This window comes from Acinonyx jubatus, chromosome A1 (assembly GCF_027475565.1).
Source record: "Acinonyx jubatus isolate Ajub_Pintada_27869175 chromosome A1, VMU_Ajub_asm_v1.0, whole genome shotgun sequence".
In the NCBI taxonomy this organism is placed as follows: domain Eukaryota; kingdom Metazoa; phylum Chordata; class Mammalia; order Carnivora; family Felidae; genus Acinonyx; species Acinonyx jubatus.
Genome location: NC_069380.1, coordinates 115,235,590 through 115,261,558, shown reverse-complemented (window position 1 = coordinate 115,261,558; position 25,969 = coordinate 115,235,590). Strand labels below are relative to the sequence as shown.

The 25,969-nt window shown below is 46.0% G+C and overlaps 3 protein-coding genes across 5 annotated transcripts; 1 reads left to right on the top strand and 2 right to left on the bottom strand.

Annotated features, from left to right (window-relative positions):
• Window positions 1-6,479: 6,479 nt before the first annotated feature.
• Window positions 6,480-24,752, top strand: LOC106968410 (uncharacterized). 3 transcript variants are annotated; one of them, XM_053221923.1, is made up of 14 exons: window positions 6,485-9,175; window positions 9,321-9,440; window positions 9,935-10,012; window positions 10,278-10,360; window positions 10,820-10,906; window positions 10,985-11,101; window positions 15,155-15,288; window positions 16,352-16,560; window positions 16,633-16,716; window positions 18,487-18,541; window positions 18,615-18,682; window positions 19,107-19,274; window positions 20,094-20,249; window positions 20,324-24,752. In XM_053221923.1, exons 1-14 carry the CDS (start codon window positions 9,059-9,061, stop codon window positions 20,483-20,485), a joined length of 1,638 nt encoding a protein of 545 aa, XP_053077898.1. In that variant the 5' UTR covers window positions 6,485-9,058; the 3' UTR covers window positions 20,486-24,752. The 3 variants fall into 3 exon arrangements, with proteins under 3 accessions (XP_053077900.1, XP_053077898.1, XP_053077899.1); XM_053221925.1 differs by lacking the exon at window positions 20,094-20,249 and having other exon boundaries at window positions 6,480-9,175; XM_053221924.1 differs by lacking the exons at window positions 18,487-18,541; window positions 18,615-18,682 and having other exon boundaries at window positions 6,486-9,175.
• On the bottom strand, window positions 21,410-23,347 carry LOC106967640 (probable UDP-sugar transporter protein SLC35A4). Its single transcript, XM_015063919.3, has one exon. The coding sequence runs from the start codon at window positions 23,345-23,347 to the stop codon at window positions 22,373-22,375; it is 975 nt and encodes a 324-aa protein (XP_014919405.2). The 3' UTR covers window positions 21,410-22,372.
• On the bottom strand, window positions 21,410-25,921 carry SLC35A4 (solute carrier family 35 member A4). Its single transcript, XM_027076543.2, has 3 exons — window positions 25,651-25,921; window positions 24,581-24,679; window positions 21,410-23,969 (listed from the first exon to the last, which is right to left on the bottom strand). Exons 1-3 carry the CDS (start codon window positions 25,663-25,665, stop codon window positions 23,772-23,774), a joined length of 312 nt encoding a protein of 103 aa, XP_026932344.1. The 5' UTR covers window positions 25,666-25,921; the 3' UTR covers window positions 21,410-23,771.
• Window positions 25,922-25,969: the final 48 nt, after the last annotated feature.

Below are 25,969 nucleotides of genomic sequence, written 5' to 3'. Positions count from 1 at the left end.
TGCACAACTGTAGGAATATGCTAAAGACCAATGACATGGAGACTTTAAAAGGGTGAATTTTATGTGTTCTGAATTATATCTTAATATAAAGTTGTTTAAGAAAAACCAGATGGTGGCTGGATCAGGGTGGTAGCAGTAGAGGTATATATGTTTAAGGTAAGGGTTCAACTTCATTCTTTTGCATGTGGGTATACGGTTTTCTCAGTAGCATTATTTAAAAGTCTGTCCTTTCCCCATCGAATGGTCTAGGCTCTCTCATCCAAATCCTTTGACCATAAACGTGAGATTTTTATTTCTGGGCTCTCTATTCTATTGGTCGATATATCCGTGTTTATGTCAATACTACACTGTTGTGATTACTGTACGTTTGTAGTAAGTTTTGAAATCAATGTGAGATCTCCAACTTTGTTCTCCTTTGTTTTTTTTTAAGTTTATTTGTTTATTTAGGGAAAGACAGAGAGTGCATGCATGTGTATGCACGCGTTTGATTGGGGGGAGGGGCAGAGAGAGAGGGAGAAAGAGAGAATCCCAAGCAGGCTCCACACTGTCAGCCCAGAGCCCAATACAGGGCTCGAACCCATTAACCGTGAGATCATGACCTGAGCTGAAATCAAGAGTGGAAGGCTTAACTGACCAAGCCACCCAGGCATCTCCTTTCTTCTTCTTTTTCAAGATTGTTTTGGCTATTTGGGGTCCCTGGAAATTCCATATGAATTTTAGGGTGGATTTTTTAATTTCTGCATAAAATGCTCCTGAATTTTGATGGAAATTGCATTAAATCTGTAGATTGCTTTGATGAGTGTTGATACTTTAATAATTTAAAATCTTCTAATCCATCAAAATGGGATGATTTTCCATTCATTTGTGTCTTTAATTCTTTCAACAATGTTTTATAATTTTCACTGTACAAGTCTTTAATCTCTTTGGCTAATTCCTAAGTATTTTATTCTTTCTGATGCTATTGTAAATGGAATTGTTTTCTTAATTTCCTGTTCGGATTGTTCATTAGTAGTGTATAGAAACGCATTGGATTTTGTATGTTGATTTTGTATCCTGAAACTTTGCTGACTTTGTTTATTTTAACAGATTTTTTGTATGTATGGAACCTTGTTTTTTCAAAAATTTTAATGTTTATTTATTTTTGAAAGAGAGAGAGAGAGAGAGAGAGAGAGCAGGGGAGGTGCAGAGAGAGAGGGAGACACAATCCAAAGCAGGCTTCAGGCTCTGAACTGTCAGCACAGAGGCCAACACAGAGCTCAAACTCATGGAATATGAGATCATGACGCGAGCCAAAGTTGGACACTTAACCAACTAAGCCACCCAGGTGCCCCGTGTGTGTGGAATCTTTATGATTTTCTATGTATAAGACCATGCCATCTGTGAACAGAGATAATTTTACTTCTTCCTTTCCAGTTTGGTGGCCTTTCATTTCTTTTTCCTCCCTAATTTCTTTAGCTAGGATTCCACTATGTTAAATAGAAGTGACAAAAGTGGGCATCCTTGTGTTGATCCTGATCTTAGAGGGTAAGTTTTCAGTCTTTCACTATTGAGTATGATGTTATGTTCATTGGTTTTTAAGATAAGAGAAATAGCATGGTTGTATGAAGATGGGAATAATTCAATAGAGAGGGAAAACTTGATGATACAGGAGAAAGAATGGAGTCTTGCTGAAGGAACGTCCTTGAATAAGTAAAAAAAGGACGGGTACCTATTTCACGAGTAGAAGGGTTGGCCTTAGGGTAAGTACACAAACAGTCAACTTCTAGTCCCAGGCTGGGAGGCAGAGTATCTAGACAAAGATGCTCTGGCGGTAACAGGAGACTGTGGAACTTCTATAAAATTGAAGCTGTAATACAGATCTTCCTATGGCAGGCACCTCATAGTTCAGGATTGAAGGAGCCCCTCCTGCCTCATCATCCTGATCACAACATCCTGTGTTATTTTCTTCACAGCTTTAACCTCAACTGGAAATCATCTTTATTCATATCTTGTTTATTTGTTGAGTAGTATTATGTTGGAAACTCCATGAGAGAAGCAATTGTGTCAGTCTTGTTTATTTCTGAAACTCTAGTCCCTAAAACAGTGCCTGGCACATAGACACTCCATTAATCTTCACTAAAAAGTTGATTAAATGAACAGGAAGAGTGAGCTGAGGCCTTTAATGTTTCCATGAGCTAAGTGAGAAAAAAAAAACTGATCAGCGTTTTTCTTCAATAAGGTCAAATAAAAACTTTTGCCTAACTGAGGTTGGAGACCAGAAAATATGCGTCAGAGTTCCAGTCACAAGGCACGTGGTATTTTTTGATCTGATAGTGTACAGCAGCCTAGGAGTAGGATTTAGTTATTCAAAATTGGGGGTGGGTAGAAGTTCTTGTTCAAAATGGTGAGGTGGGTAGATCCTGAATTCATCTTCTCCCACTGATACGCTGAATCTACAGCTGTACATGAAACAGTTTCTTCTGAAAATAAATAAACAAACAACAACTTAAAAACTGGCAGAGAAAAATTTGAAGTGCTTTCGCAGGGCAGCCCAAGTGAGACCCAAGGATTGAGCAAGTTGCATTGATGAGGGTGTGGCTGAAAAATGCGCCCTAGACAGAGAAGGAAGTAACAAGGAGTAAGAGATGGATTATAACACGCAAGGGATCCACTTCTACATACACGATGAGGTTGGATATCCGGTGTGGTGTGGTGAATTTTTGCTGCAAGAGTAGGACTGAGGTCATAGGACTTCCATTTCTGAGCCAAAATCAGTCTCTCTGTAGCTTCCTCTTTTGTTCCTGTGCCGTTATCTGGAAACAAACAGACATCAATTCTTTTCCTCATACCCTGAGTCAAGAGTTTCCACTCTTTTCCCTGGAGTGTTGTTTTCTCTAACACCCGAGAAACCCCTTATTCTCCAAATCAGAAGTGACTCTTTGTGAGCCACATTGATTTACCTACACTGGAAGAAATTGGAATGCTGACCTGGATCTTTGAGGATATAAAAAATCTCTAGTGTTTTTTTAGGAAAGGTATTGTGTATGATAAGTATGATATTGTAGTTATGTTTAAGAAAGAGTGCTTGAGGGACACCTGGTTGGCTCAGTAGGTTGAGTGTCCAACTTTGGCTCGGTCATGATCTCGTGATTTGTTAGTTCAAGCCCCATGTTGGGCTCTGTGCTGACAGCTCAGAGACTGGAGCCTGCTTCAGTTTCTGTGTCTCCCTCTCTCTCTGCCCCCCCCCACACTTGGGCTCTCTCTCTCTCAAAAATAAATAAACATTAAAAAAAAGAAAAAAGAAAGAGTGCTTGACTTGGGTCCCCTGGGTAGCTCAGTTGGCTGACCGCCTGACTCTTGATTTCGGCTCAGGTCATATCACACTGGTGAGATCAAGCCCCACATCAGGTCCTGTGCTGACAGCGTGGAACCCGCTTGGATTCTCTCTCTCCTCTCTCTCTCCCCCTTCTCCCGTTCGTGTGTGCTCTCTCTCTCTCAAAATAAATAAATAAATAAACTTACAAAAAATTCATATATTTTATGATCATGTATATTAAAAAATCCTGTGGTTTCACTAAAATATATAATAGAACTAATCAAATTCAGTGAAGTTGTAAGATACAAGATCAATATGTAAAAATCTATTGTAGGGGCAACTGGGTGGCTCAGTCATTAAGCATTTGACTTCAGTTCAGGTCATGATTTCACGGCTGGTGAGTTCAAGCCCCGCATTGGGGTCTGTGCTGACAGCTCAGATTCTGGGGACTGCTTCCTATTCTGTGTCTCCTTCTCTCTTTGCTCCTCCCCTGCTCATGCTCTCTCTCTCTCTCAAAAATAAATATTAAGAAAATAAAAAAATCAGTTGTATATCTATACACTTGCAATGAACATCCTGAAAATGAAATTTTAAAAAATTTCATTTACAATAGCATCAAAAAGAATACAATACTTAGGAGTAAATATAACAAAAGAAGAGCAAACGTATAACTCCTAAAACTACAAAATACTGTTGAAAGAAATTAAAGAAGATACCTTATTCATGAATCTTAATATTGTTAAGATGTCACTTCTCCCTTAATTGACCCACAGATTCAATGAAAGTCTTATAAGAATCCAAGCTGAATTTTTGTAGAAATTGACAAGGTGCTTCCAAAGTTCATATGGAATTTCCAAAGATGATGTAGACAAAACAATCTTGTAAGAGAAGAACAAATTTGGAGGGCTCACACTTCCTGATTTCAAAACCCATTGTGAAGCAAAAGTAATGAAGACACTGTGGTACTGGCATAAAAACAAACACAGAGATCAATGGGTGAGAAGTGAGAGTCCAGAAATAAACCCATGTTTCTATGGATAGCTGATTTTGACAAGGATGTCAAGAACATTCAATGAAGAAAGACTAGTCTTTTTTTTTTTAATTTTTTAATGTTTATTTATTTTTGAGAGATAAAGACAGAGTGCAAGTGGGGGAGAGGCAGAGAGAGAGGGAGACACAGAATCTGAAGCAGGCTCAAGTCTCTGAGCTGTCAGCACAGAGCCCAACATGGGGCTTGAACCCACGAACCACAAGATCATGACCGAGCCAAAGTTGGACACTCAACCTACTGAGCCATCTGAAACAGGCTCCAGGCACTGAGCTGTCAGCACAGAGCCCCACGTGGGGCTCGAACTCAGGACCAGCGAGATTATGACCTAGGCCAAAGTTGGATGCTCAACCAACTGAGCCACCCAGGTGCCCCGAAAGACTAGTCTTTTAAACAAATGACAATGGGACACCTGGATGTCCAGATACAGATGAATGAATTTGTATCTTTAACTCATACCGCATACAAAAATTAACTCAAAATGGATCAATTACCCAAATGTAAGAACTAAAACTATAAAGCTCTTAGAAGAAAGCACAGAAATTATTCCTCGTGACCTCTGATCTGGCAATGAATTCTTAGATATGATACCAAAAGCAAGAACAACAAAAGAAAATAATAAATTAACTGAATTTAATCAAAATTAAAAACTTTTCTGCATCAAAAACCATTATCAAAAAGTTGAAAAGACAGCCTACAAAATAGGATAAAATATTTGCAAATTATATATTTGATAATGGTCTAGGATCCAGGATATATATACAGCTCCTATAACTCAGCAACAAAGAGGCAAACAATTCAAGTAAAAAATGGGGAAAGACTTAAATAGCCAGTTCTCCAAAGAAAATATGCACATGCCTGACAAACACATGAAAAGATGCTCAACATCATTATTCATGATGAATTGCAAAAAACCAAACAACAATTAAAACCTGGGCAAAGAATTTAAATAGATATTTCTCTAAAGAAGTATACAAATGGCCAAACAAGCCTGTGAAAAGATTCTCAAAATCATTGGTCTTTAAGGAGATGCAAATCAAAACCATAATGAGGTACCACTTCACACCCACTAGTATGGCTTTAATAAAAAGAAAAAAGAAATATAACGATTGGTGAGAATGTGGATAAATAAGAATGCTTAAATGTTGTTGGTGCAAATGTCATATGGTGCACCCACCGTGCTGAGCATCTTTTCTTGTACTTTTCGGGCATGTGTATATTTTCTTTGGAGAACTGGCTATTTAAATCTTTCCCCATTTTTTACTTGAATTGTTTGCCTTTTTGTTGCTGAGTTATAGGAGCTGTATATATATCCTGCATCCTAGACCATTATCAAATATATAATTTGCAAATATTTTATCTTATTTTGTAGGCTGTCTTTTCAACTTTTTGATAATGATTTTTTGATGCAGAAAAGTTTTTTTTTATTTTTTAATGTTTTTATTTATTTTTGACAGAGAGACAGAGACAGAGCACGAGTAGGGAAGGGGCAGAGAGAGAGGGAGACAGGATCTGAGGCAGGCTCCAGGCTCTGAGCTGTCCGCACAGGGCCCGAGCCCGATGCAGGGCTAGAACTCACGAACCACGAGATCATGACCTGAGATGAAGTCTGATGCTTTACCGACTGAGCCATCCAGGCGCCCCAATGCAGAAAAGTTTTTAATTTTGATTAAATTCATTTTTTTCTTTTGTTTTTCTTGCTTTTGGTATCATATCTAAGAATTCATTGCCACATCCACATGATTTTTATTACAGCATATTGTTATAACTGTTCCATTTTGTTATTAGTAGTCGTTAATCTCTTACTGTGACTAATTTATACATTAAACTTCACCATATTTACATGTAGGAAAAAACACTATATATAGGGTTCAGAACTATTTATGGTTTCAGGCATCTACTGGGGGTCTTGGACTATATCCTCCATAAATAAGAATGGGGAGACTACTGTATTCATGTTTTTATTGTTCTATCTGTTCCATAAATGCTATACTAAATGTGAATAATCAAACAGGTGTGATCCTTTGCTAGAAGGGATCCTTGGTGAAAAACCATTGAGTGGCTGGTCATATAATAAAGAATATATCCAGTCTTTTTTTTTTTTTTAATTTTCCAGTCCTTTTTTTTTTTTTAATGTTTATTCATTTTTGAGAGAGAGACAGAACGTGAGCAGGGGAGGGGCAGAAAGAGAGGAAGATACAGAACTCAAAGGCTCCAGCCTCTGCACTGTCAGCACAGAGCCCGCTATGGGGCTCAAACTCAGAAACCATGAGATCATGACCTGAGCTGAAGATGGACCTTAACCAGCTGAGCCACCCAGGCACCTCAGGAGTATAGCGGGTCTTTGTCTCCAGTTGCAGGAGAAGAGCTCCAAAAACCTTTGGAATTTTTTGAAGGATAAGAATCTCTCTGTCATGCTAATGAGGTGACTTCTGGCTGGATTCCTAGATAGCTTCAGGGTGGAGGAAACTGCGCACCAGAAAATTCAGCCATGTAATTGGCTGGAGTTGAGTTCAGTCATATAGCCTATGATTTAATCAAACATGCCTACACAATGAAATCTCAATTAAAAAACCCAAACCAAACCAAACCAAAACAAAACAAACCCTCTGAACAGTGAGGCTCAGGGAACTTCCTGGTTGGTGAACACACTGATGTGCTGGGAGGGTGGCACACCCTGACTCCACAGGGTCAGGAGCTCCTTTGCTCAGAACTCTTCCAGACCTTGCCCTATGTACCTCTTCATCTGATTGTTCATGTGTATCTTTTATAATAAAAAGGTAATCATAAGTAGAGCACTTTCTTGAGTTCTGTGAGCATTCTAGTGAATTACTGAGCCTGAAGGGTGGTCAGTCATCAGAACCCCAAATCTGGGGCACCTAGGTGGCTCAGTCAGTTAAGTGTCCAATGCTTGATTTCAGCTCAGGGCATGATCTTACGGTTCTTGATGAGGACCTTGTATTTTAACTTGTGGGAGCTGCTGCTAATTCCAGGTAGTTAGTGTCAAAATTGGATTGAAATATAGGACCCCAGCTGGTGTCAGAAAATTTGTTGCAGATACAATAAGGATAATGCCTTCCTTAGTTCTATAAGTCATTCCAGCAAAGAATGGAACCTGCAGGAAGAGTGGGAACACCTGAAAATGTAGCTAACTTGTCAGAGGGAAGAAGGACTGGGGACCCCAAGCTTATGACTAGTGTCTGTAGTAAAGGCAATCTTATAGAAATTGTGCTCTTAGTTGTGAAGTTTGGGCAAACTCTGCATATTTGCTGACAGAAGTAATTTCATCTCTGTGTGGAACATCATTCAGTCATAGGAAGGTTAGTACCGATGCATGCTACAGCATGGATGAACCTTGAAAACATTACACTAAGTGAAAGAAGTCAGTCACTAAAAGAACACACACAGTGTGATTCCATTTTTTTATTTTAACATTTTTTAAGATTTTATTTTTTTAATGTTTATTTTGAGAGACAGAGAGAAAGCATGAGTGCATGTGCGAGCGGGGGTGGGGGGGACAAAGAGAGGGAGAGAGAGGATCCCAAGCAGGCTCCTCACTGTGGGCATAGAGCCCACCGCGGAACTCAAACCCACGAATCCGATTTTGGCTCAGGTCATGATTTCACAGTTGGTGAGTTTGAGCCCATGTCGGGCTCTGTGCTGACAGCTCAGAGCCTGGAACCTCCTTCAGATTTTGTGTCTCCCTCTCTCTCTGTCCCTCCCCTGCTCACACTCTGTCTCCCTCTCTCAGAAATAAATAAACATTAAAATGGGGTGTGGTGATAGTTACACATTATCTGCAAACATACTAAGGTATGTTTGAAATAAACACTTTAAATGGGTGAATTGTATGGTATATGAACTATATCTTAACAAAGCTGTCATTTAAAAAAAGGTAGTTATCTTATAAATATATGCTGAAAAAGCTATAGATGAAATAGACGGTGTCTAGGATTTGCTTCAAAAGAATCCATAGGGGATGGGAAGGGGAAAGGAAGAAATAAGACTGGTCATAAGCTGGTAATTGCTGAAGCTGGGTGCTTGGAGTCTCATCATACTTTCTCTCTGCAGGTTTATGTGTTTGACCCTTTTCAAAAGAGGGGAAAAAAAAAAAAAGAAGAATCCCATGCAACATTCTGATTCACTCAGAAAAGAGGGGACTATCACCTCCTTTGATGAGTTGTTATTTAGAGGCCCTACCCAGAGCCTGCAGATCAGGGAGATGAATTATTGAGGGGAATCTGAGAGGCATAGAAGCCATGGAGTGTGGAGAGGTAGCAAGCGCAGAGGCTGGTTTGGGCCAGGGCAGCTCAGTGCCCCCAGCCCTCATGGACAACCCCCAGGCCAGGCTGACTGTGGTGGTAGAAGTTGAGAGTGGAAGAGAATCAGGTGAGAAGAAGGCCTTACACATTCACTCTTGGAAGTAACGCAGCCTGGGGGAGCCTCCTGGGAGAGGGGAAGCCAAGGCCATTTTACAGCCTTAGCTGCTGCAGATGCTTTTTGAGGACGCTCCGCCTCTCAGGGGGTCTGATCCTGTGCTCAGTACTCTAGGTTAGGAAACTGAGGCCAAAGTTGAGGGCAGGACTTAGGCACGGGAGTTAATATACAGTCCATCCTTCTCAGGCCCTGAGGACACATGTTGCCCCACACTGCTTCTGGAGGGGCCCCAGAGCATCTGCCTACTTCAGCCGGAGACTCTAGACACTCAGGTAGAAATGGGACGGGGTGCGGGTGAGGCCCTGGAAGATGGGAGTGACAATGCTGAGCCCAGTCTTCCCCTGCAGGAACAATGCATCACCTTTGACAGAGTCCTGGGCTCTGATGCTGCTCAGGTAGGGGGTGTTGTAGGGAAACGGGAGGAGGGTGGGAATCCTCAGGCGTCTGGATCCTGGAGTGCTAAGGGTTTCCCAAGCCCATTGCTCAGGCAGGCTGGGTCAGGGCACCTGTGACTGGGGGATATGCCTGTGTCCCCTGCAGGAGGCTGAGCAGGAGCTGCTAGCACGAGTCCAGTCCACACTAGGCTTGGTGGCCCGAGGGTACAGTGTGTCCCTACTGCTTCGGGGTCGGGAAACAGAGACACCTCGGCTTGTACCTCAGGTGAGTCCTGGAGGAGCTACCAAGCATAGGTCTCATGAGGCTCAGGTGTTGTTTCCTCCAGGAGACCTTTGAGAAACTTCCCTTCCCCTCCCTAGCGGATTGGGCCCATAGGGTGAGGGTCAAGATGGGGTGGTGTGCAAACATGAAATATCCAGCAAGGTCTAATATTCACAGTTTTTCATAATACCGATAATAAACTTGAAAGTTTTGTTTTCAGGGCTTCGTCAAAATGCCCCCAAGTCAAAATAGCTGCCTCAGAACTTCATCATAGGCAGGCCCCTGTTTTAGGAAACAGCAGGTCTCATTGAAAATGTCTACTCATTTGACTGGCTCGCTGTGAACCGTGAGGGCTGGGGCTGTTTCTGTCTTGGACACTGTGTCCCTGTGTCCGAAGCACGTAGCATAGAACCGGGCATAGACTTCACCGTCACGAAACTGTTGAAGGACAGATTTATCCTTTCTCTGTCCCTACTGAACTCCTTTCTCCACTTTAGCTGTTGCAGATGCTGTTTGAGGAAACTCTGCCCCACAGGGGCGCTGTTCCTGGGGTTAGCACCCTTAGCCTGGTGCAGGTGAGACCCTGCATGAGGGGAGCCCTGGGAACCAATGGTGGTGCTGTGGAAAGGGCCTGAGGCTCGCAGGCAGCCAGAAGAGACTGAGTCTAGCCTCATCTGCACTGACCAGTGTGGGCTTGCCTCTCTGAGGTCTCCTATTTCCTGCCTGAAATGGCTGAATGTTGGTGCCCTCGTTGACTCAAGGAGCCCCAGCGGGAGGATCTTGTGAGATGAGGTCTGGGAAAGGCTGTTTGTAACTGGTGTTGTGCTTGTGTGATTGCAGCTCAGCCCCAGTGGAAGGACTCAGGACCTGCTCTCTCCAGGGAGAGAGAACCTATCGGTGTTAGACGTGTCCCCTTTGGGCTTGTAAGTCTCCAGGGGCCAATGGGATCTGAGGGTGCTTGTCTTAAGGCAGGGCTGAAACCCCCAAACCCAGCCGTGGGAGGTTTCTCCCCACTGCCATGCAAAAGGGAAGCTCTGCACTTGGGGTTGTGCTCATCACACCCACTCATCATCTTCCCTGCAGCTCGTATCCCCAGCCCTCTCACTCTTCTTACCCTATCCATCTACACCTCTTCCACTCAGTCATTACCATCTGGGTGATGTGAGCATCTCGTTGAGCAGAACTGGGCAGCTGACAGGAGAAAAAAGATGATGAAGATGAGAGGCTTTCAGGGGATATACTGAGCTTGGAACCTTGGGGATGGTTCTTACAGGCTCTTGGGACCCCAATGGACTCCCCATGCAGAGGTTCTGGGGGCTGGACAGAACCCCAGAACCTCTTACGAGGTGCTTAGGAGTTGAGCTTGTCTCCCCATCCTCCAGGGTGGTAGAAAATGCCAGTGAGGTGGAGGTGTCCGACTCAAGAGCTGCCTCAGACCTGTACTTACAAGCTGCAGGGGATGAAGGCAGGTGAGGACAGGAGGGCACCTGTCACCCCCAACCCTTATCCCTTAGGCATTTGATCTCATCCTACCCTGTCCTCCACAGGGCCTGCTCTCTGCTCACTGTCACCATGTCCTGCCTAGGGCCTGACCCTCCCGAGGGGCCTGGGACCTGGGGTATGTGGCGAGGGGCCTTGAGGATCCTGCAGCTCCCCAGAGACCTGTAAGTCTGATGGAATCTTCTGACTCCTTTAGGGAACAGGGTGGGGGTATGGCTGAAGTATGGATGCAGAGACCCAGCGCAGCCTCAGAGTCTCATTTCCTCACTTCTGACATGGTGAAGGACTCCCTCCTTTAACATTTCTTTTTTTTTTTTTTTTTTTAATTTTTTTTAATGTTTATTTTTGACAGAGAGAGAGAGAGAGAGACAGAGCATGAGCTGGGGAGGGGCAGAGAGAGATAGGGAGACACAGAATCTGAAGCAGGCTCCAGGCCTGTGCTGTCAGCACGGAGCCCGACGTGGGGCTCAAACTCACAGACCATGAGATCATGACCTTTGCTGAAGTCGGACGCTCAACCAGCTGAGCCACCCAGGTGCCCCATCCTTTAGCATTTCTTATAAGGCAGGTCTACCAGCAATGAACTCCCTCAGCTTTTACTAATCTGGGAATACCTTAATTTCTCACACGTTCTTGAAGGATAGTTTTGCCAGATATGGAATTCTTAGTTGACACACTTTATTTTCCCAGCATTATTTTTAGAGAGAGAAAGAGAGCAAGCAGGGGAGAGGGGCAGAGTGACAGAGAGAGAGATGGAGGTGGGGAGAGAGGGAAGGAGAATCCCAAGCAGCCTCCACACTGATGTGGGGCTCCATCCCACGACCCTGCAATCATGACCTGAGCTGAAAGCAAGAGTTGGATGCTCAGCCGACTGAGCCACCCAGACACCCCTTTCAGCACTTTAAATATGTCATCTCACTGCATTCTGGTCTCCATAATTTCTTTCTTCCTTTTTTTTTTTTTTTTTTTTTTTAAGATTTTATTTTTAAGTAATCTCTACATACAACATGGGGCTGGAACTCACAACCTCGAGATCAAGAGTTACATGCTGTACTGACTGAGTCAGCCAGGCACTAATGGCTTCCACAATTCCTGATGAGAAACTGGTTTTCATTCTTTTTTTTTTTTTTCAACGTTTTTTATTTATTTTTGGGACAGAGAGAGACAGAGCATGAACGGGGGAGGGGCAGAGAGAGAGGGAGACACAGAATCGGAAACAGGCTCCAGGCTCTGAGCCATCAGCCCAGAGCCCAACGCGGGGCTCGAACCCACGGACCGCGAGATCGTGACCTGGCTGAAGTCAGACGCTTAACCGACTGCGCCACCCAGGCGCCCCTGGTTTTCATTCTTATGGAGGATCACTCGTACCATCACAAGTTGCTTCTCTTATTCTGTTTTCAAGATTCTCTCTTTGGCTTTTGGTGGTTTGATTATAATGTGTCTTGGCATGAATCTCTTTGAGTTTATCCTTCTTGAAATTTGTTGAGCTTCTTGGATGTATAGATTCATGTCTTTCATAAATTTGGGGAATTTTTGAGCACTATTTCTTCAAATATTCCTTCTGCCCCCTTTTCCCTGTCTTCTCCCTCTGACAGTCCCATTCTGCATGTATTTATACACTTCATGCATCCACTGGCCCCTTGGGCTCATTTTCCTTCATTCTTTTTTCTTTTTGCATAATTTTTTTGACCTATTTTCAACTTTGCTGAGATTCTTTCTTGTGCCCACTCAAATCTGTTCTCTAGGGAATTTATGATTTCAGTTACTATACTTTTCAGCTCCAGAATTTCTACTTGGTTCCTGTTTTATTTATTTTATTTTATTTTATTTTATTTTATTTTATTATTTTATTTTATTTTTATTTTAAAGTAAGCTCTACACCCAGTGTGGGGCACAAACTCAACAACCCCAAGATCAAGAGTCGCATGCTCCACTTACTAAGCCAGCCAGACACCCCTCTTTTTGGTTCCTTTTTATAATTTCTGTGCTTCTATTCGTATTTTTTATTCATTGAGACATCATTTTCTTGATTTCCTTTACTTTTCTGAGCATATTTAAGATAGTTGGATTAAAGTCTTTAGGGAATCCAATGTCTGTGCTTCCTCAAGGACAGTTTCTATTAATTTTTTTTTCCCCTGTGGGTGGGCCATGCATCTTTATTTGCATGCCAGATATTTTTTTGGTAGGAAACTGCCCAATTTGAGAATTTTTATTTTTGTAAAGATTATATTCTTCATTATGTTGGTCTCTTACGTCTCCATTTCTTTTCCTTAGGCTCTGACATTTTGGATATGATAATGGGGGAACTCTGAAAAAGAGATTCCCCATCCCCTCTAGGGTTTGCATTGTTGCTTGCTGTGGGCTGCAACTATCTGTTTGCTTAGTTACTTTCCAAACAATTTTTGCAAAGGCTGGATTCTTTGTTGCCACTGAAGTCTCCATTCTGTCATCTCAGTGGTTAGCTAGTGACCTGACATAGAATTCCTTACTCTACTGGGACAAAAACATTTTTTATTAAAGGAATAAAAACAGAAAGAAAAAAAAATTAAAAAATCTCCAGCTTTCCATAGATTCGCTCTGTGTTGGGTCAGTCCTTCTATGCTTCTCACCATTCCACTTACATCTCTGCCTTAGCCTTACTTTCTGCTTACAATGGGCTTAAAAAAACAGAGATGAAAACTTGCCATCTTCTCAGGTCTTTTCTAAGCCTGCATCCTGCTCTGGGCATGTGTGTGGCTTTCTAGATTCCTTGGTGCATGGGGGAATTTTCCTTATCCCCCCCTCCCCCCTCCCCCCCCCCCCCCCCGCAATGCAATCTGACTCCCCAACTTTTCTTCCCAGTCTTTCCATGCATCTGTTGTTTGCCCCAACTGTTATTTTTGCTTGTTCTTTCATCTTTTCAATGTTTTGAGGGACTATCATCTAGGATAGCTGCTCTGCCCTGAGAGAGTTCCAAGGTAAGGGAAACAAAAGGAAGCCCTTTTTGTCAGTCCTCTGGGGGAAACCCTAGACAATGAAAACAACAAACACAGTTCCTTGGGAACAAAATCTGCTCTGCTCCCTCCAGAGCCAAGCACCCCACCACCAGAAACATGGACTGTTGTCTTCAAGACAACCTCTGTGCTGGGGAGGAGGTTGGGGCTAGGTTAAGTTAAAACACCCCAAAGATCTCGACATATTTAAGTTGCTTTCTTCTGGGTAAGCATTCACTTGGTTGTAGTAAACCTTTCACTGTCCCCCAGAGTTCCTGTAAGGTTGATCCTGACCATTTTTTCCACATGTTGCTGAAAAAGGACAGATCCCCAGACTTCCATACTCTGCCATTTTTGTGGATGTCACTTTGCTTTGCCATTTTAAATTGGGTGATTAGGGGCACGTGGCTGGTTCAGTTGGCAGGGCATGTGACTCTTAAAGAAAAAAATTTTTTTAACATTTATTTATTTTTGAGAGACAGAGCAGGAGGAGGAGAGGGAGACACAGAATCTGAAGCAGGCTCCAGGCTCTGAGCTGTCAGCACAAACCCTGACTCGGGGCTCAAACTCACAAACCGTGAGATCATGACTTGAGCTGAAGTCGGATGCTTAACCAACTGAGCCACCCTGGTACCCCAGGGCATATGACTCTTGATCTCAGGATCGTAAGTTCAAGCCCCACATTGGATGTGTTGCCTACTTAAAAAAATAAATAAATAAAAAATAAATTGGGTGATTAGTCTTCTATCACTGAGATGTAAGAGCTCTTTAAATATTCTGGATAGGGGCGCCCGGGTGGCTCAGTTGGTTCTCACAGTTCATGAGTTTGAGTCCCTTACCAGGTGAGCTCAAGCCCTGCTTCAGGCTCTGCACAGTGCAGAGCCTGCATGGGATTCTCTCTCTCTCCCTCTCTCTGCCCCTCAATCTCATGCCCTCTCTCTCTCTCTAAAAAATAAAAATAAACAAATAAAAATAGCATACATACATACATACATACATACATACATAAATGTATGTTCTGGATACAAGTCCCTTATCAGATAGACAAATTAAATTTTGCACTATGAGAATATATTATTTGTGTAATTAAATAATAAAATTTTAAAAAGGGTCTATGCAAGGTTGCAAATCTGCCTGGTGGTGCACCAAAGTTCTGGAAATAGTCAGCCTTTCCATCAGGTGTAATTTGGGTCAATTTCTTTCCCCATTCACCAGTGGACACCTCTTCCTCTCTCCTTCTGGCAGAGATTGCCCCCTGCTGCAGGTGTTGGCTGGTAAGGTTATTGGTGAGGAGGTAGAGGGCTCTCTGCCCTGGATCGTGTCATGGCTCCTGGAAGGAAACAACTACACTGGTCTTCTTCTTCGCCTGGACCCTCAAGGTGGCCTGGGGAAGGGTGTGGGTTCTTTGGGAAGCTCTGACATCTAACTTATGCCTGACCACCCCTCTCACCAAAACAGCTGCAGCCCCAACCCCAGTCCAGAGATAGCCTCACCTCTGGGAGGGTCAAGATTCAGAAAGGTCCCAGTATGGCTAGGTTGCCAAAGTCTGGAAAGGCAGGGCTGATAGTAAAAGCAACCCCTCGCCCTTCAGAGGCTTTCAACAGTTAACCAAGAATTTTCACACTAATACATTTTATTCTTACCACAACCCCATGAGACACATCTAACTTAGGGAGGGAGGCCTAATTTATAAATGAGGAAAGGGAGGATCAGAGAAGGGAGAGAACTTGTCTATTTTCATACACTCATTAAAAATCAGGCCTCTCTGAAATGATATGATGTCAGAGACTTAGGGGAGGTCAAGTGGAGGGTATAGATCAAACAAGAATGGCTGTGAGTTGACAATTATTGAAGCTGGGTGATAAGTAGATTGAATTTCCTATACTTTGTACATGTTTGAAATTTTCTACAAAAGTGAAAAGAAAGAAAAAGTCTGGCTCTCTGTATCTAAAATTAGTAAGCACACATTAATTTGGCTAACATAGTCCCAGACCACACACTGTGCCAGGCCCTGTGGAGTAAGGAAGAAAAATTAGGCCAGTTCATGCCCTTAAGGATAAAGCAGTGAAGGACAAAAGTATGTTTATCTATAGGCAGTTTGGTATCCTGATTAAAGGCACAGGCTTTAATGTCAGACAGAATTGGGCTTAAGTTTTAGCTCTGCCACTCACCAGGGAGTTGCTTGACCTCTCTAAGCTTCATTTGGTTCATCTGGAAAATGTGGGGGTAGGCAGAAAAAATTAGAGTTGCTGCTTCATTGGAGTGTTGTGCGGATAAAAAGAGGTGATCCACAAAAACTCTTAGCATAGTGCCAAGCCCATGTAAAAGCCTGATAGGTGTTAGCTATTTTTTGTAAGTAGTATTAATAAAAACTACAAGTATTACAGGCAGTGTGCTTTGGAGTCCAGAAGGAGTGATTCACTCCGAGTCTCCCCTTATTAGGTGGCTCCCTGAGCTTACTCAGAGCTGCTCTGTTGGGGGCCTCGGGAAGGAGGATGCAGGTGAAACAGGTGAGGCCCACCCAGTGGGATGCAGTAGAAGAGGCACGTGCCCGCCGGGCAAACCTGAAGAGCCTGCGTTCAGGCCTCCTTGGGGACACCCTCACAGAAAGTGGGCTCAGCCAGCTGGGCAGGGCACTGCGAGAGTTGCGGGTAAGCAAGGTGAGGCCTGGAGGTGCCGAAGACAGTAGCGGTTGGAGCCTACCTTAAACCCTCTCTCCATAGGTGGTAAAAGCCTGGAGCCAGTGCCCAGGAAGCCAGATGCTCAAAGGGGTCAAAGCTGAGGCTGTGGGGCTCCCAGAACTACAGGTATGTTTTCTGGCTCAACCTCTTAGGAGCCCCATTGATGTCTGCCTTCTCTCCTATTTACAGAGCACTATGAGGAGTCCCTTTCTTTGTTCACTAATTTATTGATTTCCAAACATTTTAGTGACTTCTCAGTGTGTCAGGCATAGTGCCACGTAGGCCCTGGGAAACCCCTGTCCTCATGGAATTTGCAATCTTCTGGAGAGAAGCAATTATAACACCATGATCAGTGCTTTGAAGGCCTTATCAACACAGGGTTCAGTGGGGCATCTAAACACTTCACAGGGGATGTTGACTTCTGAAGGAGGTAGCCAGCAAAGATGAGTGAAGAACAAACATTCCAGGCACAGAAACTAACAGGTCAAGTCTCGGAAGTAAGCAGGGGCTTGATCTCTTTGGGGGACTGCAAGCAGGTCATTTTGCTGTAGGATATTTTGAGGAAGAGTCAAAAGAGAATGATTGAAGAGATAAGTAGGGGTCCGGTCATAAAGGGTTTTGCAAATTTATTGAGATGTTTGGACTTTGTCTTGAAGGTCAAGGGGAAGCCATAAAATTACTTTAAGCAGGGAAAACAGTATTGCTCACATTTCTCAGGTCAGCAAACTGAGGCTCAGAGAAGGGATCTGAGTGTCTCAGGGTCACTGAGATAATCAAAGACAGCAGAGGTACAAACACCCAAGTCCTTAGGTTCAAGATGGTGCTTTTGCATCCGTTTAGAATGCATGGCCTCTCCTGTGCAGAAGGGGGTGCTGTCTTCCAGGATTTGCCAAAGGGTGGCTGGAATGCTGCTTCTGTCCACCTTCTCCTGGTCCTACCCTTTTCATACTTACAACTTGTTTTTACAGCCCTGAGCTTCGGGACTTAGGCATGTAAGCTCCCATTTATTGAGCAGCATCTGCTACTGCTTAGCGCTTTGGGTGTCTTATTTCATGCTCTCTACAACTTTTTTTTTAAAAAGGTTTTATTTATTTTTGAGAAGGGGAGGGAAGGGGCAGAAAGAGAGGGAGACACAGATTCTGAAGCAGGCTCCAAGCTCTGAGCTGTCAGCACAGAACGCAACGCAGGGCTCGAACCCAAGAACCATGAGATCATGACCTGAGCCAAAGTCAGACGCTTAACTGACTGAGCCACCCAGGTGCCCCTCTACAACTTTTTTTTTTTTTAACGTTTATTTATTTTTGAGACAGAGAGAGACAGAGCATCAACAGGGGAGGGTCAGAGAGAGGGAGACACAGAATTTGAAACAAGCTCCAGGCTCTGAGCTGTCAGCACAGAGCCCGACGTGGGGCTCGAACTCACGGACCGTGAGATCATGACCTGAGCCGAAGTCGGCCGCTTAACTGACTGAGCCACCCAGGCGCCCCTCTCTACAACTTTTTAAAAATGTTTTTTTGTTTATTTTATTTGTTTTGAGAAAGAGAGAGAGAGAGAGAGAGCAAGCAGGGGAGGGACAGAGAAAGAGGGGGAAAGAGGATCTGAAGCAGGCTCTGTGCTGATAGCCGATGCAAGGTTTGAACTCACAAACCGTGAGATCATGACCTGAAATGAAGTTGGTGCTCAACCAACTGAGCCACCCAGGCACCTCTATAACTTTTATTAGTTCCATTTTACAGGTGAGGAAATGGATTCAAAAGATTAGACACCTGCCTGAGGTTATACAGCTGAGGAAAGGAGGGCCTGAGACTCTGATCTGTCTGATTTCAAAGTCCTGAGCTTAACACGTGCTATCCTAGGAGGAAGGGGATGGAATTCCCATTCTTAATATATTCTCAGCTGGTGATAGATTCAACAGCAAGCCACAGCCCAGGCTTCCAGGGAGAGCCCAAAGGTGGGTTTGGAGCTTGGGGTGGAGCTGGGTGCCCTCCACCTTTGTTGGGCTTAATTGCATTTTCCTCCAGTAGTAGGAGTAACAGCATCTCTAGGACCTGGGCTCCACCAAAAGCATCCTCCTAGGGACTCTGAGGAACAGGTAATACCTCATGTACCCCAGAATAGCTGGAAGCTCTTGGGGGACTGAAGAGTTGCAGAGCACAGCTAACATGTCTACCACTTCTGTGCCCCAACATCAGGGACAAATATGGAGCTTCTGACAAAGAGAGGACCTGACAGGCTATGATTCCTAAGAGAGGGGCATGGGAAGGCTGTTTTCCTACTAGGTCACATTAGGAGTATAGGATCCTTAAGGCTTTCACGGCACCTATTGGCAGAGCCAATACCTTTCTCCCATGGCCCCAAGTCTCTTTCCAGGCTATAGGCTCTTACAGGACAGTTAGGTCCCAGACGTAGTTGTAGGAACAGCCCTGGTGGTGGGGTTCTGTTGGAAAGTTGGGCACCGTATCCCGAGGCTGTGGCACACACAGACTTCTGGCTGAGCCTAGACTAATGCCATGTAGGCCTGGCACGCCCCAGATGTGGCCCTGCAGTTCTTCTTGGCCCAGGCACAGAGGAAGAGACTTCAAGAACAGCACCAGATATGGATCCAAGAGGAACTGAAGCGTTTGGAACAGGAGGAGGAAGAGGTGGAAGGTGACCAAGTCAAAGGCCTGGTGGCTGGAAAGGAGGTGAGGAGGGTCAAGTAGGGGACTTGAGGCTTCTTCTAATTGGTTCAGGCATTGTGTTGGGGGCTGGAATCCAGCCTCAGTCACAACAGAGTGGGCCATACCCTCTCTCATGGTCCTTATAGCTTTATGGGGGACAGATGTAGCAGTTTTCAGGGCTAAGTGCAGTGATGCAGGGAGCTAGGGGCTTGTGGGGACAAAGAAGAGTGCCTGACTCAGGCAGGAGAGGAGCAAAGATGGCATCTAGGCTGAGACTTGAAAAACAAATCAGCCAGAGGAATTCACTAGACTGAACTCCATGTGGGAAGTTCATACGCATCACATAGAGGCACTGAATAAATATACTTGTTTGCCCAAATTAGGAAACAAAACTTGTGAGCGTGAGGGGATGGGAGGATACGTTCTGAGGACTATGGTTTATGAGCAAAGGTCCAGAGGGAAGCAATGGCAAAGTACAGTCTGGGTACTGCAAATTGTCCATCTGGGGGGCCCCAGCAGGTACATGGTCAGAGATGAGGCTAAAGAGACCAGTGTGTGCCATGCCTCTGAATTTGGACTTTACCCTAAGAATGATAGTGAACCATTGAAGGGCATGTGTCATCTCAGTTCTGTCCCTCACTAGCCATGCAAATTTGGGCAGGTTAGGTCACTTCTCTGATTCACAGTTTCCAAATCTAACTACCAGATTTGGAAAACTAAAATGGCAACTACTTTCCTCCCCTGGGTTTCATTGGCTAAAATGAATGAATACACATGAAGTGTTTAGGAACAAAGCCTGGCACACAGGTGGCACTGAACAAAGAATATGTATTATCACTGAAGGCCTTCGAGAGGCAGAGATGGCACCGGGAGCAGACACTATGGAGACTCCAGCTGGAGGCCCTTCAGGCAGAGCGGGACACTGCAGAGCAGGACCTCATGGCTCTCTATGACGTGCACGTGCAGGCTGCCCGGGCTCGGACATGCCATACACTGCAGGTCAGTGGGGACAGAAGGCAGGCCTTGAAATGGTTCCAAGGCTGACTGACAAGCATCTCTGAATCTGGGCACAGGTATTTCGAGCCTGGCGAGAGCTGTGGGAGGAGCAGACCACGACCACAGAGCATCACCACCGCAGCCTGCTGGCTGGTATCCTGCAAGACATGCTCCAACTGGCCACACAGAACCAGGAGCTTCAAGCCCAGAACCAGCAGCTTCAGCAGGATATAGGCTAGGCTGGGGCCAGTCGTGCTGGATGGCTGCCCTGGGAAGAAGTCTGGTGATCAGTAGTCTTTCAGGGGCAGCTTCTTCTCTCTTCATTCTTCACTGTCCCAGAAGGGAGAGGGAGCTGGGATAACTACGCTAACCTTCACTATGGATAATGAACGATACCACTAACCAGGTCTCGTTGTGTCAGTCCCTGCTAGGTACCTAATACCCACCTCTTCATTTTAGCCTTTTTCACTACCCTATGTAGTAGGTGCCACTTGACCCCCATTTCAGAGGTAAGGCAACTAAAGCTAGGAGAGGTTAAGTAACTGCCCAAGGACAAGTCCGCTAAGTCACAGAGCCAGAATTCAAATTCAAGCCTGTTAGAACTATAGTTCTACACTGCACATGTGGTGGTTCACAAACTGAAGTGTGCAGCAGAATCACTTAGCTTATTAAAGAAAAAAGATTCCCAAACCCTACTCTCCCAGATTCTTCAGTAGGTCTGCAGTGTGTGTGTGTGCGTGTGTGTGTGTGTAAGCTTACTAGGTATGCTCCCATGGGAGCAGGGCCTGATGTTCCTCTGGCCATGAGAAGAGATGGCAGGAAGGAGTATCAGTGAGGGAACCAGAGGAAATAAGAATCAAAACCATATTGAATCCATGAGTTCTCTAGCCTAAAACTTGGTTTGTCCTGCCAGGTCCAGCCAGGACCTTCTATTCCCAAGAGTCCCTCCAAATTCTCCAGGGCCCAGGTTTGTGCTTTAGAGAAATTTGAAAAGTTGTGACAGAACAGTCTCCACTCCATGGAGCCCTCAAAGGAAATAATGCTCCTAGCCATAGATAGAAGTCTTTTCTCCTAGTCTATCAGTTACTCGAGGATTAAGACATTCAGGGCACTAGGGCAACAAAATTATGTTAGAGAGAATCTACGCAACAGACACAGGACAATCATAGCCAATTGCAGGAACCACCTGCACCCCAGAATACTTTATTAAGACCTTCTTGCTTACAGTTAGAAACACTGATTGAACTACACCAAATTTCCCTGTGCCTGGTTCCAGGTCACTCTGTGTAGAGCTTCCCTAATCTGTGTAGATTACTACACTCTGTGTAGAGCTGGGACAGTGCTAGGCAGGGGCAGGACTCAGAGTGAGAAAAATGGTACCTCCTAGGAGTTGTAGAGGGGACAGTGGGCTTTGAGAGGGCCCTTGGGGTGAGCAGAGAGGTCAGGAGTGTAGCCTTAAGCCAGGGCCCAGGGGCAACATTCCCTGAGATGAGTCAAGCTCCAGCCCTCTCTGGGGTCTCCAGAAAAAGGCTGGGTGCGTGTGGAGAGCAGCACTGTGGAGGGAGCAGGGAGCAATGTCCCCAGGTACCGCTGGAGCTAGGGGAGTTTGAAAGAGTAGCCTGGATGACGGGTGTATAATCTGTGGCAATTAGGCTTTCCTGCATTACAGTGGGTGCGGATATCTCTTATGGGGGAGTCATGTACCACAGCTGGGCTGGAGTAGCCAGTACCAGGCCTGGGGGCAATGGGTCTGCTGGGGTGACCACAGGAGGCTAGGAAAGCCAACTGTTGCCCAAACCCACTCAAAGCAACTGTATTCATGCAGGATGAGGTGGAGAGCCTCCTCCACTGGGGATGGGGTCACTTCTAAGGCCTAGGTATTGATGCTCTCCCATTTCCTTATTCTGGAAAAACTTCAGGGCAAACCCAGTCTTCAAGTTTCCTGGGGTAACCCTTCATCCACCCACCTCCAGAGACTAACCTGGCTACTCCCACTTCCCCAGCTTTTGTCACAAGGCACTTGTTACAGGGCTGGCTGGTGAAGAAGGGTAGGGAGGCCTTGGAGGTGGCTCTGATGGTGGCGCCCAATCTATAGAGTCAGGAGTCCGGGTGGAGATGGTCAGTGACTAGCGGCTGCCATAGTACAGACGCACAGCCAGGCCAATGAGCAGCGTGGCCAGGAAGAAGGCAGCTGTGAGCTGCAGCCGCAGCAAGGCTGCTGAGAGCACGGCATTGACCACCAGGGAGCAGGACACAACAAAGAGCCGTGTGATGCTGCTGCCATGCTTCATGACAGCTGACATGAGCAGTCCATTTAGTGCCTGGCTCAGTACCACAAGCGCTGCCCAACCAGAGAAACCCTCCAGGAGGCCTGGGCCAGGGCCACCACCTGCGTGCAGACCTAGGTTCAGGAGCACACCAAAAGTGTAGAGGAAGAGGTTCTGAAGTGCTAGGGGCAGCCGCTGTCGCTTCATGAGCAGCTCTGTGTACACGGACGACAGGCCCGAGATGAGGCAGTACAAGATGAGAAGCAGCAGTCCCAGTGGAGTGATATGCAGGGACATGCGGCCAGCAGCAGCTGCTGGAGGGGGCCCAGGAAGGGTGCTTCCAGGGTCTTGGAGGCCACCAGCTGCATAGCAGGCCCCTGCTGCCATCAGCAGCAGCAGTGCCAAGCCCTGGCGTGCAGAGAGGCGGTGCCGGAGACAGAGGCAGTAGAACAGGGCCGTGCTTCCAATCTTGAGATTGCTCAGCACCTGATAGGTGCTGGGGTCCATGTAACGTTGAAGATAGATCACCAGGTTGTTGTTAGCGCCATAGAGAAGGGCTGATAGCGCAAAGGGGGCAGCCTGGCGCCATGGAGGAGCCCCTTGGGGCCATGCTTGCCAGCCCACCAAGAGGGAGAAGGCGCACAACAGTAGCTTGGTCAGCTCAGTCAGCAGCACAGCTGAGGAGGGCCGGAAGGGCACTCTGCCGTTCACATGGCACAGTGCCAGTAATGGGGCATGGGCACCATACATGGCAGTGGACAGGAGTAGCATCAGGGTCCAGCGGGCCTGCCTGGGACGGCCCAGGCCTGGCATACCCCCGTCCTCTACACTCATGCCCAACCCAGACCCTGGGTGGCCTGTGTAGCTAGCCAGGGGACAGCGGGAATTATAACAAGTTTGGGAAAAATCAGAATGGAGCCGGCTCGCAGGAGGGAAGAGCCGTGGTACATTGCTAGAGAGAATACTGAAAATCAGAGTCAGCTGCAAACTCCAGAGTCAGGGCTGGAATAGGAAGGGGCCGGTGGCCCTAAAAGCCACAGTCTTGGGGCCAGTCTCATGGGGTTAAGGAGGGGCGTCCAGATTATTGGCTGATAAGCCACTGTTCACCTTTTGCAAGGAGAGCAAGGATGAAGACTGTGGAAAAGTTGAAGACAGCAAAAGGGTGATAGCTGGGGAAGCCAGATATGGTGTCTGTGGTTGAAAGGCCTCTACCTGCAGGCCCAAGATGCTCATCCTTCCTCCCCCATGGGATCCAGAGCTAGTCGGGCCCCTTGCGCAATGACCGAAGATAGTCCCTCAACGTCTTCTCCACATTGGGCACAGCATATGCCTGAGCTGCGTAGATGCCAGTGCAGGTACCCACAGCAAAGCCCAATACTGCTGATGCCCTCAGTTTGGCCACCACATAGCCGGCTAAGAAGCCCTTGAGGAATGGGGAGGACAAGAGCGAGCCATCCTGTGGAGAAAAATGAAGGAAACTCAGCCAGGATCTCCATTCTCTACCCAAGAGCTACTGGCCTTAGATCATCCCACGACCTCTGCCTTACTCTGGAAAGCTGCAGTATTCTCTCCAAAGATTTTCTCAAGATTCTGGAGGCAGAAAAAGAACCTAGAAGTCCTGATCACACAATCTCAGAATGCTGGGGTTAGAAGGCTCCAACCACAGAACCCTACCACCACAAAGCTACAGAGGTGTCCCTGAGGAATCTGACCCCTGCCTGCTTCTCCAACCTCACTTCCTAGCATGCTCCCCCATTACTGGAGCCAAATTAAACTACTTTCATCCCCCCTGTTCATCATGCTACTTCCCACCATAAGAGCTTTGTATATGTTGTTCCATCTGCCTGAAATGATCTCTCCTCCCCTCTTTACCTAGTTACCTTCTATTTAAGATACCAGTTCAAATATCATTTTCTTACAGAAACTTTCCTTGGGGTCACAGAAAACAGGCCATCAATAACCATTTGCTGAGTAAGTCTCTATCACCCATTCAAAAGCATATTGGGCAATGAAGCCCAAGGCCAGGGGGGAAGAGGGGGAAGGAGTGGTGGGCAGGTGCAGCTTTACCTGGCCCACACCACTGTTGACTTCGTCTTCCACACGCTGCTGCAGGCGTTCCAACTGGTTCTTGAGAAATGCCAGGTCCTTAAGCTTAGGCAGAGAATCCTAGAACAAGAAAGAATCCAACAAGTTAACCCAGCCCAATTCTCTGCTGAGGTCTGTCAGAGGCTGGGTGTTTTTTTTTTTTTTTTTAAAAAAAACTTCCTGAGATGATGGTGGTAAAGGAAGAAAGGCACTGACAAGTAAAGAATTCACATGGGGACCGGAGAGGGGGGGTGACAGATGGGATCTGCATCTATAACAACCCTTACAGAATTTCATAAAGTAAGCAGTGTGTAGGGAGACAAGAGGAACAGCTAGGAGACATTCAATTAGATTTACCAGGCAAGCTCTACTGACTCGGCTATTAATAGCAACATGTCTGTCTTGTCTACCGGGTCCTCAGGCCTCACACAGGGACTGGTAAGTAGTTAATAAATATGAGGATGAATGTCGCTGAACTTCCAGACCAGTGGTGAGTAACAGCCTGAGGCAGTTCCCTGGACGCTGTAGGGTAAATCTGATTTCTGCTTGGGCTTCTGTCAAACCGAATGTGTGACTGGATGCGCTGGCTGGAGTTGGGGTGGGTGGGTGTCTGCAGGAGTGGGTGAATGCACTGGGTGGCTTAGATCGCATAGAAGTATGAAATTCAATGTATGCCCAAGGGAATCTGAATGAGAATGTGAGTGTCCGTGTGGCTTGGAATCATCATGTCCATAAGAGGGAAATTTCGGGGGCCAGGGAATGCAAGAGAGTGAAAAGTGTGTCAGAGTGAATGTGTTTGAATGTCTGCTGGTAATTAAGGATAACGAGGGTCCCGAGATTGGACACCTGGGAGATGCCCGGCTTTGCTTGCCTCGTGTGGTGGGTGCTCCGCTACTCCACTTCCCAATGTTGAGTCAGTCGAAAACAGTAAAAGCTCGCCTAGAGGAAATAAGGGCATCCCCACGCAAGAGAGGCTCCAGTGTCGCCTCTCCCAAGGACTAAAACGGTGTGAAGACCACCCCACACTGAAGATAATCCTTACATTCACTCACCTTGTCATCCGCCATCTTCCCCGCCGAACTTGTTGCGCAGGCGCGGCCCCGCCTCCCTCACGCAAAGTACTACAGCCATCTTTACTGAGGGCGGAGGCACTTCCGGGGCATTTTTGGAAAGGGTGGAGGAGGTGCTTTCCTGGCCGCCGAGCCCTGGCGGTCTCTTGCGCTCAGGTACTGGCACGTGACTCCTCCGTCACGACCCTAACTGCGTGTCCGCGCGCGCACACGACCTGGGCGCAATGATCTCACTCCTTCGCGTGTGCGCGCTGCGCAAGTTCTTGTAACAAGTCGCCCATCCCTCGATGAGCTCATAGTT

What these genes read in the sequence shown, in the direction of transcription:
- LOC106968410 (XM_053221923.1), top strand. Translation starts at nt 9,059, where the DNA reads ATGGGACGGGGTGCGGGTGAGGCCCTGGAAGATGGGAGTGACAATGCT. An exon ending in TGGGCTCTGATGCTGCTCAG is followed by an intron (nt 9,176 to 9,320) that starts GTAGGGGGTGTT and finishes TGTCCCCTGCAG; the next exon opens with GAGGCTGAGCAGGAGCTGCT. An exon ending in GCACCCTTAGCCTGGTGCAG is followed by an intron (nt 10,013 to 10,277) that starts GTGAGACCCTGC and finishes GTGTGATTGCAG; the next exon opens with CTCAGCCCCAGTGGAAGGAC.
- LOC106967640 (XM_015063919.3), bottom strand. Translation starts at nt 23,347, where the DNA reads ATGAGTGTAGAGGACGGGGGTATGCCAGGCCTGGGCCGTCCCAGGCAG.
- SLC35A4 (XM_027076543.2), bottom strand. An exon ending in TCAACAGTGGTGTGGGCCAG is followed by an intron (nt 23,970 to 24,580) that starts GTAAAGCTGCAC and finishes TTTTCTCCACAG; the next exon opens with GATGGCTCGCTCTTGTCCTC.